The sequence below is a fragment of the Propithecus coquereli genome, unplaced genomic scaffold (genome assembly GCF_000956105.1).
Source record: "Propithecus coquereli isolate 6110/MARCELLA unplaced genomic scaffold, Pcoq_1.0 Scaffold644, whole genome shotgun sequence".
Lineage (NCBI taxonomy): Eukaryota > Metazoa > Chordata > Mammalia > Primates > Indriidae > Propithecus > Propithecus coquereli.
This window is the reverse complement of record NW_012152441.1, coordinates 405,365-415,912: the sequence shown is the minus strand read 5'-3', so window position 1 is coordinate 415,912 and position 10,548 is coordinate 405,365. Positions and strand designations below refer to the sequence as shown.

Here is a 10,548-nt window from a genome sequence, read left to right as displayed (position 1 = left end):
CCTGAATTAGGTCATGCCCACGTGAGCCAGGAAAGGGCTGTGTTTGTGGGAAGCTTCTAATACCGTGGCCGAGGGTCGGTTCCCTGGTGCCATCCACAATTCTGGGACTCGGACATGATGTAAGTATCAGTACTGCCTATGCTATGGTGGGTGTACCACGTGTGCAGACAAAGAGTGGCGTTTACGTGGGACAGATAAAAACATTTGCAAAAAAGAGATGGAAATAGCTTCGAAAGTAATTTTATCTTCTGAGGAATAATGATACTGTACCTTCTAAATGGCAAACGCATCTCTCCAAAGCTATGCTATTCGGATGATTTTAAGATTGATTGGACAAAGAGAAAGTCATTGTCTCGGCGGAATTAAGTTCTTGCTTTTTCATTAACTCCAGAAGCTTTTCTGTTATCTGCTGCAGTTCAGACAAAAACGCGCTCTCACTAGAAGAGTTTTTGATTAATTGGTCTGTGCCGAATGCACTTTGCGTGGATTGTCGAGTTTCAGAGATTTAAAATACGGCAACGGTGCATCTGACGCCAAAACCGTAAATGGGAAACAAATGCTTTCTGTTCTTCCTCTGCCGAGGAGCTGGAGGTGGAGCCGAACCTCAGAGGTCCTGAGATAGTCACCATGGGGGAAAGCAACACGCCTGCGGCTGAAGCCCCCTTCTCCTTCCGATCGCTTTTCGGCCTTGACGATTTGAAAATAAGTCCGGCTGTGCCAGGTAGGTGGAGCCAGGAGGGACCCTGTGATTTCTGCCCGACCCCCATCTAGATGACGATCGTGGCTGAGTGTCCCTGTGGGGGAACCACCTCCCCAGATGTTCTCACACCCGCAGGCGGGACACCTGCACTCCCTTACTGTGTCGAATCTCAGGGAGGAGGCACCATGGAGAAGCAATGGTTTTGCTCAGCCCTTGCTAACTGCCCGAAGGCAGCTGTTTTATTCCCCGGTTGGAGGTGTTCAGAGCTTGGGGTTCCACAGTCTCCCTGGTAAATCCCGGAGCAGGTCAGACCCTGGTCAGGAAAACTCTGAGCCCTCCAGGAAGTCCTGAGGAGCAGTGGCCACCAATCCTTCCAGAAAACTTAAAAAACTGCCACGGAAGGTATCAGAGGCCTAGATTAGAATCCGACAGCAGAAGACGGAGTTGTTCCTGGCAACTAAAGGAAGGAAAGTTGTTTTTGTAAATAAGTCATGAGTGCTTGGTAAAAACAGTGGGCTCCACAGCAACCTGTGCGCTGGGATCTTTTGGGCTGGACCTCACCCAGACTGGTTGCAGTGAGCCGTGGGCTTGCTGGTCCCAGAGCTCAGGGCTTGGGTGCAGGCGGAATGCTGGCCCCGCGGCTCAGGGCAGGGACACCATGGCGGCTCCGCTGAGGCTCCAGAGAGCACGGGCCAGGGGCCACCGTAACAATTTCTTTTAACCACCTGGGCAATTGACGTGGGGGAGGTTTGGAAAGGCTGGGAGGTGGGAGAGAGGTTTCAAGTAAGTGAAAAGATACATAATTTTAAAATATGGCTCAAAATTAGCATCCATGTAAATGAAAGAAAAAAATTTCAGGCATCATCTGACTCCCCAAACCTACCTGGTTTTTATGTCTGATCATTCTCTTCCCGTCTTTGCCTATACGAGTAGTTTCATGCTCGGTGCAGACATAGACAAGCGTTTTTTCGTGTGCTGTTTGGCCTTTATAAATATCTATTTTTATGGCAGCACAAACATCCCATCAAGTAAATGTGTAATTTGATCATCGTTTGAACTCTAATTGTCTCTATTGTTTTTATAAGATAAATGACATGGATTTGAATAGTGATATACATATTCCTTTCCCCTCATTTTTTATTACTTCTGTAAAATTAAGTCCTAATAGTGGGAAGGAGCAAAACTTCCTTTTAAATAAAGCAATGTGTTGTTCATTAGAGAAATTTAGAAAATACAGTTAATAGAAGAGATTTTTAAAAATTACCCACAATCACACCGTTACTCAGGGATAACCCTTCTAGTACTTTATTATTGGATTTCTTGCCTTTTTCTATCTATATATCTACTTTCCCTTTGGAAGCAACATACGCTATTTGTACTGTGTTTTGAGGCTTTTTAAAAAATTAACAAAATCATGTTCATCTTTCCATGATGTTAAATAATTACATATTTTTAGATGTTGGTAAACTATGGCCCATGGGTCAAGCTGTTGCAGATCAAGCTGTACGGAAATACGGACACCTGTTTGTCCGCGTGCTGTCTGCAGCTGCTTTCCGCCATAGCAGCAGAGCTGAGCAGTTGGGACAGACATACGGCCGCAAATGTAAAGTTCAAGTTGAGCATTACTAATCCATTCGACGTTTGAAATGCTCCAAAACCTGAAACTTTTTGAGCTCTGGCACGACTCAGAGGAAGGCTCACGGGGCATTTCAGATTTCGGACTTTTGGGCCAGGAATGCTGAACCAGTGAATAAAATGCAAATATTTCAAAGTCTGAAAAAATCCTAAATTCAAAACACTTCTGGCCCCAAGCGTTTCTAATAAGGGACACTCAACCTGTGTGTGCTATCTGGTCCTTCACAGAACGGTCGGCCCACCCCTTCCCCGTATCACGCTAAGTGTTGCTGCAGGTGTGGCCCGCACCCGTGCACCATGCGTTGTGCCGCCAGTCCTCTTTTGCCGGTCACTTGGGCTGTTTCCTCTGCATCAATATTGTAAAGGCCACCCTTCCAAGTGTCCTCGTAGGTAGGAATTTGTGTACATCTATGATGACATTTTAGGGTAAATTCCTAGAAGTGGAATTGGTAGGCAGAAAATTTCATGTTTCCAAGCTTGCTGGTACATAGCTCCAATTGCACACGACCAGGACGTTTACGCGGTTACACCCCCGTGCGCTGTAGGTGGAGGGTCCGTTTCCTTGCGCTTTGGAGGAGCCGTGGCGAAGCTGGCATGTGGTTATGTCCACTTTGCGTGTTCGTCATTTCCAGAGAGGTCGAAAGTTCGAGCCCTGCGGGTTCATCACCGGCATTCCTTCCCTGCGGACCTGCTGTGCACGTCCCTTTGATCCCAGCATGCCCCGGGGCGCAGCGGTGAGGGGCTGCAGCGCCCGGGGCAGCCTGATGGATGAGCAAAAGTGAACTGCTACAAAGTTCCCAATTAAACGCCAATGTTTGATTCTATAATTTGGAGTCACTTCCTAAATCTAACTTAGATTCAGAACAGCTGAGCGAGAAAAGGTCGTTCTCGGGGATCCTGCTAATGTTTAAGCGTGAGGTGGAGGGCGCCGTCTCCACGGAGAACTGTGGCTTTGCACAGTCTCCTGGGATGGGGTGTGCGGGGGCGGGGGCGGGGAAGGGAGGCCTCTCTGCTGACGCTGGACTGCAGGAGGGCTGTCCTGAAAGGAATCGGCCTCTGACCCTGAGTTAAAACAACCTTCATTATCATGGTGTCATTCATTCATTCATTCATTCATCCGTCTAACATTCTTGTGCAGGGCTGCTGGGTGCCCCGTGCTGTTCCAGGTACTGAGGACGCAGCCTGCTCAGTCCTGAGGCGGAGTCGTCTCTCCTGCCTCGTCTCACCTCTGGTCCCCACGTCCTTATCCGTCTCCTTCTTCCCGTCCCCTCCTCCCTTCTTCTGCTCCGGCTCATCCCCTCCCTTTCCACTTCTTACCGTTTTCGTCCTCCGTTCTCCTTTTTAGGCAGCCTCACACGATATTGATCTTTTCGTAATCACAGCCTTGCTTGCCGGAGGGGAGCTGTGGGTTTCCAAAGACAGGTGGGAGAGATGAGGGAGAGTCTCAGCTCCGCGCGCCCCAGACCAGGGAGCGGCAGGTGCCAGCCTCTGTCCCCGGCAACCGCGTGGCCTTGGCAGCCTTGTCTTCCCTCCCCGGATCCTGCACTTCCTAATTTTTAATAAAGTTAACTTAGACATAGATGTATTTTCAGGCTTGACAAGATAATTTACGTTCTCCCTGGGAGGAAAGGGTAGCGGTGGGAATTCTCCTGGCCGCCCAGGGAGATTCGTTCTTCTGAGCATCTTACCACTCTTCACATACCGTTTTCCACCAAATCTGCCTGGCTCTGTGGGCAAGGACTGCGAAGGGTCTGAGGTGTTAGCCTCCTTGTGAGCTGCAGGTCAATCTGCCGCAGTTTCACGGATGCCGGCAGGAGACACGAGACTCCTGGGTCAGAGACGGAGGACTTTCCTATTCACGACACAGCAAGTGGTGCGAGTGTGCTGTTTGTGCCAGTTGTCCTGACCTCCCATGTGCCACCGAGGGCTGTGGAGCAGCCCACGCGTGTGTTGCACGTGCAGGCAGTTTGTACCGTAACTGAGTCACCCAGAATTAAGGGAGCCCTAACTTTTATAATGGGCTTTAGCAGACTTGTGTGGACCTTGCTCTGGAGGGAGACATTACAATTGTTAAACTGGACAGTAAACAAAGCTGCCTCTTGCTCTGGAGGGAGACACTATCTGTCTTCCTAGGCTGTTTCTCGAACACATCCTTGAAGAGATGATCTGGATCTAAGGTGGTCAGTTTCTCCCTCCCAAGACCTGCCAACATCCTGTCCTTGCGACCTCTCTGGGAGATCCCCGCACTCCCTCTGCCTGCCAGGACCCTGTGCAGGTTTGATGCCCTCCTCCGTGGGGACAGGTCCTTGCTTGGAAGTTGGAGTGCTACTTCCCCTCTGTGTCAGTGTCCTAGAGCTGCTGAAACAAAGTCCCCAAAACTGGGTGACTTAAAATAACAGGAATTTATTCTCTCTCCGTTCTGGGGGCCAGAAGTCTGAAACCCAAGGGTCGACAGGGTCACACTCCCTCCAAAACCTGCAGTGGACCCTTCTTGCTTCTTCTGGCGTCTGGCGGTTTGCCAGTGATCTTTGGCTTGTGGGTGCATCACCCCTATCGCCGCCCTCATCCTCACACGACTGTCTCCTCCCTGTGTCTCTTCTCATCATCTTCACTCTGTGCCTGTTTGTCTCCGTGTCCAAATTTCCACTTTTACAAGGACTCCAGTCACGTGGGATTGGAGCCCACCCTGGCAGCCTCATCTGAACTTGCTTACTCTGTAAGCACCCTCAATCCAGCTCCAAGCAAGACGATAATCTGAGGTCCTGGGAGTGTGGACTTCAGTATATCTTTTGTGGGGGCACTGTTCAACTCATAGCACCACCCCTAACCCAGGATGGGCAGAACCGGGTCAGAGGTGGGGAAGGAAGGACTGAACTTCTAGAGAATGTGCCTGTTGGCAGGTGGCCCTTCTCTACTTGAGACAACTTTTTTTGGGAGGAGACGTCTCTGCACAGAGCGGAGGGGGACGCACAGCTAAGTGTAAGTTTCATGTTACTCAAAGTCCGGGCGTGTGGCTTTCTGCTCTTCCCCCTTTCTTTGGTGTTCAGACGCAGATGAAGTCGCTGCGCAGATCCTGTCGCTGCTGCCGCTGAAGTTCTTCCCCATCATCGTCATCGGGATCATCGCGTTGATACTGGCACTGGCCATCGGTCTGGGCAGTGAGGACCATTCATTATTCAGCAGGCTCTCAAATGCCCCCTGAAATGGTTAAACTTTCACAAGCGTCCCCTCGCCCCAGCGTTTTGCTGCCGCCCAGCCGTAATTACCGGGGGCAAACGTCCTGTGGTTCGCTGACCTTGAGTTTTCTGTGCTTGCGTGAGGGCAAAGCCAGCACGGGGCCCGGCAGAGGCTGCTGGCCATGCTAGAAGCTTGGTCACCAGGGAACCTGCCCGGTTAGAAGCGTCCAAAGGCAGCTGATGAAACAGAATCCCAAGGGTAGGAAGGGGGGCACTGGGCTGGGAAGGAGACAAAGAGGCCCATTTATGGGGCGCCAGGTGCACCAGCTATTGTTATGATAAGGTGCATGTGGCTTTTGAGAAAGTGGGTCATTTGGACGGAGGGTCTCTAACAGGCAGCAACTTCTCTTTCAAATAACTGGACCACAGATGAGTTTAATTTGCCACCCGTGTGGCTGTGTGGCCCACAGTTCACTCGCTTCCTGCCCAGGGTTGGAGCAAACAGGGTGGCTGGGCTGTGCTCTGTCAGGCTCCTCGCTGGGGTGGCTCAGTGGGTTGGCCCGCAGCCATAGAATTTCTCTCTTGACCCTAAGCCCTCCGGAGTCTAAATGCACCTTGAGTGTGGCTCCCGGGCCAGGCCACTTAGTAAGACAAAGTGGGGCACAGCGGCCCCACCCCCCGGAATTCAGAACAGAAACTGGGCTGAAGGAAACGGACGGCTGACCGGGGTGCCATTTCAGTACAGGTTTCATTATTAATGGGCACACTCACCGCCACGTGGCAGGTGGACAGTTGCTAGTGTTGACACTGAAACGCTCGCTAACATTTCTGTCCTCCTCCCCTTTGCTCAGTCCACTTCGACTGCTCCGGGAAGTACAGGTGTCGTTCATCTTTTAAGTGTATCGAACTGACAGCTCGATGCGACGGGGTCTCAGACTGCAGAGACGGGGAAGACGAGTACCGATGCGGTAAGGGCATGTCTCTAGGGGTAGGAGGGAGCAGCAGACCCAACCCTGAGCCTCCCGTCTGTGGGGTGGGTCCCAGACACTGCCATTGTCATGTCCTGTCCTCAGCTGGGATTCGACTGGCACTCACCCCAGGAGCTATGGGGCTGGGTGTCCGGGGGCGGGGAGGCCCTTACCTGGAGCGCAATTCTCTTGGGGAGATGACACGGCAATAAGGGGAGAGCTCCAGGAAGTCTCACGGGATCTAGACAGCAGGAGCTCTCCCTGCCCCGTGGCCCGTGGCTGCCGTGGACGGAGAGTGGGTCGGGTTCGGCAGAGGAGGGGCTTGAGCCGGCTGTGGAGAGACCTCCGCCGGCGGTCTCAGGGCTCCCCCACTGCTAACGGGCCTCTCTCCCTGTGCGTCGGCCAGTCCGGGTGAGCGGTCAGAGCGCCGTGCTCCAGGTGTTCGCAGCTGCTTCGTGGAGGACTGTGTGCTCCGATGACTGGAAAGGTCACTACACGAAAGTTGCCTGCGCCCAGCTGGGTTTTCCAAGGTAAGCTGCGGAGCGTGTCCCCCCCGGGGTGGGACACCGAGGGAGATAACGAGAGGGAAGACAACCACGGCTTAGCGGGCACCGCTGGGTGCTCTAACACGTCATCACGTCCATCCCCTGGCAACCCTGCGACGCTCACTATCCTCGTTTCGCAGATGAGCAAACCAGGGCCCAGACAGGCTAAGTGACTTGCTCGAGTCCCACGGGAGAGAGGTCATGTTGGGTGTTCTCGGCGCCAGGCCAGGACCCTCGAGGCAAACATGCAACACAGAGCTTTGAAGCTGAAAAATAAACCCTCTTGCTCCTCCCCCTACATTCTACAGAGTAGCTTTCCGGACACTGTCCGCGTGGTGCTGTGGTCACGTCGCGTCCATGCACACCTCCCCAGGAACCGCAAAGAACAAATTGTTAAAAGTCAGAAATTTAGTGAAAACACGACCATTGAAAACAGTTATTAGGCAACATGTAGGAGAAAGAACTATCGTAGTGGACTTTTCACTTTTCAGAATTTGGTGTTGCTATGTGATTGTTGGCACTGAAGTGACTCATTTTTGCCCAGATACTGTCCTTCTCCTTCCCTGGCTCCCTCCCTCCGACTTCCTGCGAATGCCGAGGGTCCCCTAACACCACCTGCACCTATGCGAGCTGTTGTGGGTCCCCTAACAACACCCACACTCCTTTTTGCTCTTGATCTGGAGTTCAAGGCCGGCGGGCCCTGCACCCTGCCTTGCTCCAAGGAAGCGCGTCACTGAGGCCACACTGCTCTGAGTCCGCCGAGTCGCAGTTTCGAGTTTGGTGCACCCTGTTCTCAGCTCTCTTTCTCCAAAGCTGGTGAAACCTGAAATGCCCCGCTGTGTCCCGAGACCTGCCTCTCTCACTCCAAGCCAACCTGGACTCAGAAATCAGCTGCAATTCAGGTTCAGCAAGAACAGCAAGAAGCATCACACAAATGCCTTCAAGAATGACGTAGACTTCACTTCTCAAAGACAAAGAGAAGTTTACTTCACAGACAGACAGACTTACAGACAGACTCACAGCCGGCCGAGAGCTTCCTCGTTAGGCATTTCTGCTCCCTGCCAACCCTCTCCTCAGAAGCATGGGCGTGGGAAAGGGGTCCCTTTCTCTTTCCTTCTCCGCCCTGCCCTGTCCTGGGGCACTGTCCACCCTCCCTGGGCGGATCCCGGGGCCTCTGCTCTGTTATGCAGAAAACTCAGCTCCACACCCTCCCCCCAGCAGACCCCGGCGAGGAACCCCGGCCTTGCCGGGCAGCATTCAGGGGCACCTTGCGGTGCGGCAGCTCTCAGATTGTCCTCCACCCCGGCCTGTTGGTAAAATATTCCTTCCTGTGTCCGCAATGCTCCTTCCTGGAGAAATCCAGGCAGTGCCATGTCTGCAGTCCACCACCTCCACGCCGCCCGCCTTCCACGCTGCAGGCGTGTTCCTTTCTTCCCCGCCTGAGGCTTCGTTTCCAAGAGTTACTTCTGCCTTCTGCTTTGTTTATTCTTCCTGCCTCACTCCTTAAAAATCCTTCTTTAATCCTCTCTGCTCTACCACATCCCGTGGCAGGTATCAGTGACTGAAGGGCTGCCCAGCCGGGTCGCTCGGGCTCGAATCCCAGTGCAGACTCAGCCAAGTTATGTAGCTTGTGCCTCGGTTTCCTCCCTGAGAAAATAGGGATGAAACTAGACCCTGCTTTGAAGGATCGTTGCGCGTTCCAATGATCTTGCGGGTGTGGGCCGAGCCTGGCGCGTGGAGCGCACCGTGAGCCCGCGGCTGCCGTTGTTGTCACTACCACCGAGGGACCTGGACAGCGAATCCTGGCCGTCCCAGCAACAGCCGGCTCTTTCTCGCGGGCGCCTGCGTGTCAGCGAGCTGACCGGCCCCGGGAGGGCTGTGGAGGTCGTCACCGCTGCCCTGACTGCGTTTCCCTCCAAAGGCAAAGTCGGCGAAACGTTTGTTCCATGCATGCATCCCCGTCAGCATTCGCGGTGACCTGCTGAAACCTGCTGACAAGCGGGCGCGGTAGCTGGTGACGCGGGCGACCGCACGTGCTTCGTCATTCCAGGAAGAAAGGGGAAAATGGCCATTTATTCACCACCTTCCATCTCGCGACTCTCTAAACATTTGATTTTTTTACAAAATTGCAGCTCCTGGCCGGGCGCGGTGGCTCATGCCTGTAATCCTAGCTCTCTGGGAGGCCGAGGCAGGCGGATTGTTTGAGCTCAGGAGTTCGAGACCAGCCTGAGCAAGAGCGAGACCCCGTCTCTACTAAAATAGAAAGAAATTAATCGGACAACTAAAAATATATAGAAAAAATTAGCCGGGCATGGTGGCACATGCCTGTAGTCCCAGCTACTCGGGAGGCTGAGGCAGGAGGATCGCTTGAGCCCAGGAGTTTGAGGTTGCTGTGAGCTAGGCTGATGCCACTCACTCTAGCCCGGGCAAAAGAGTGAGACTCTGTCTCAAAAAAAAAAAAAAAAAAAAAATTGCAGCTCCTCCACTGCCGCGCTGCAGCAGGGCCAGTTCCTGCCGTGTCGAACACCTACTGGGGCCTGGCGCCCTCCGAAGCGCCTCCTCGTGTATGTTCACCGTCCCCTGGGGGAACCCGGGCCAGCCCTGGGCAGACCGAGAGGCCCCCCATCCCTCCATCCATGTTCTTGGGGTGCATGGCATCCCCGCTTTGGGGCCCAGCTGACAGCACCGCACCCAGGTCTGCATCCGCTTCCTCTGGGACGCGCTTCAGGCCGTGCGAAGGTCATTTCAGCCAAATGAGTCAAGGCTGGGACCCGACCCATGAGCTCAGGAAACGGTCCCCCTTCTGCGTGGCTGCGGCCCAGGTGGGTGGGCAGGGCCGCGGTAGGGGCGGAAGGTGGAGCATCCCGGGCCGCACCAGGAGGGAATGCGGCCAAGGTGAGAGGACTTTATTCCACTGGCGAAGGGAGCCTCTGATGGTTTGAGGGGACAAGATGACATCCCCAGGTGTGATCCCCGTGCGTCAAAGAGTAAATTTAACGTGTGGGTCTGTGTGTCTGACGTGCTTGCAGCTACGTCAGTTCAGATAACCTCCGGGTGAGCTCGGTTGAGGAGCAGTTCCAGGAGGCCTTTGTGTCCATCAATCACCTCTTGCCAGATGACAAGGTGACGGCCTTGCACCACGCCGTGTATGTGAGGTAAGTCACCAGGCCACGCCGCCGTCTGCCCTGGTGTGGGTCACCTGCTGGATTTGCGAGGCCACGCGCAGCTCCACGTGGGCTCGAGGGGCATAGGAGTGTCATCTCGGGACACAGGGCAGTTGGCTGCCCTGGTTAGATGGGCGGATGCCCCAGGTGGGGGCTCGAGAACCTGCTCCCAACCCGGGCAAGTGTGGCCGGATGGGGAAAAGGAAGGAGCTCGGGTAGCAGAGGGACCGTGCTGCACGTGGTAAGTGTGGTCTCACGGCAGGCACCCCAGGATGTCTGGGGAGCGGAAGCAGCAAGCAGATGGGAGGGCGGGAAAGAGAAACGGAAATTAAGAAAAGTTTATTCTCCTTGTTTACTAAG

General features: G+C 53.8%; 1 protein-coding gene across 2 annotated transcripts in view; it reads left to right on the top strand.

The window, feature by feature from the left end:
• Window positions 1-587: 587 nt before the first annotated feature.
• TMPRSS3 (transmembrane protease, serine 3) overlaps window positions 588-10,548 on the top strand; it is a 33,154-nt gene continuing 23,193 nt past the window's right edge. The window contains exons 1-5 of one of the 2 annotated variants that reach the window (XM_012659978.1): window positions 588-721; window positions 5,383-5,493; window positions 6,363-6,479; window positions 6,886-7,009; window positions 10,054-10,179. In XM_012659978.1, the coding sequence (XP_012515432.1) occupies window positions 628-721; window positions 5,383-5,493; window positions 6,363-6,479; window positions 6,886-7,009; window positions 10,054-10,179 (572 nt within the window). In that variant the 5' untranslated portion in view covers window positions 588-627. The remainder of the gene's footprint in view (window positions 722-5,382; window positions 5,494-6,362; window positions 6,480-6,885; window positions 7,010-10,053; window positions 10,180-10,548) is intronic. The other variant, XM_012659977.1, reaches the window with a different exon arrangement.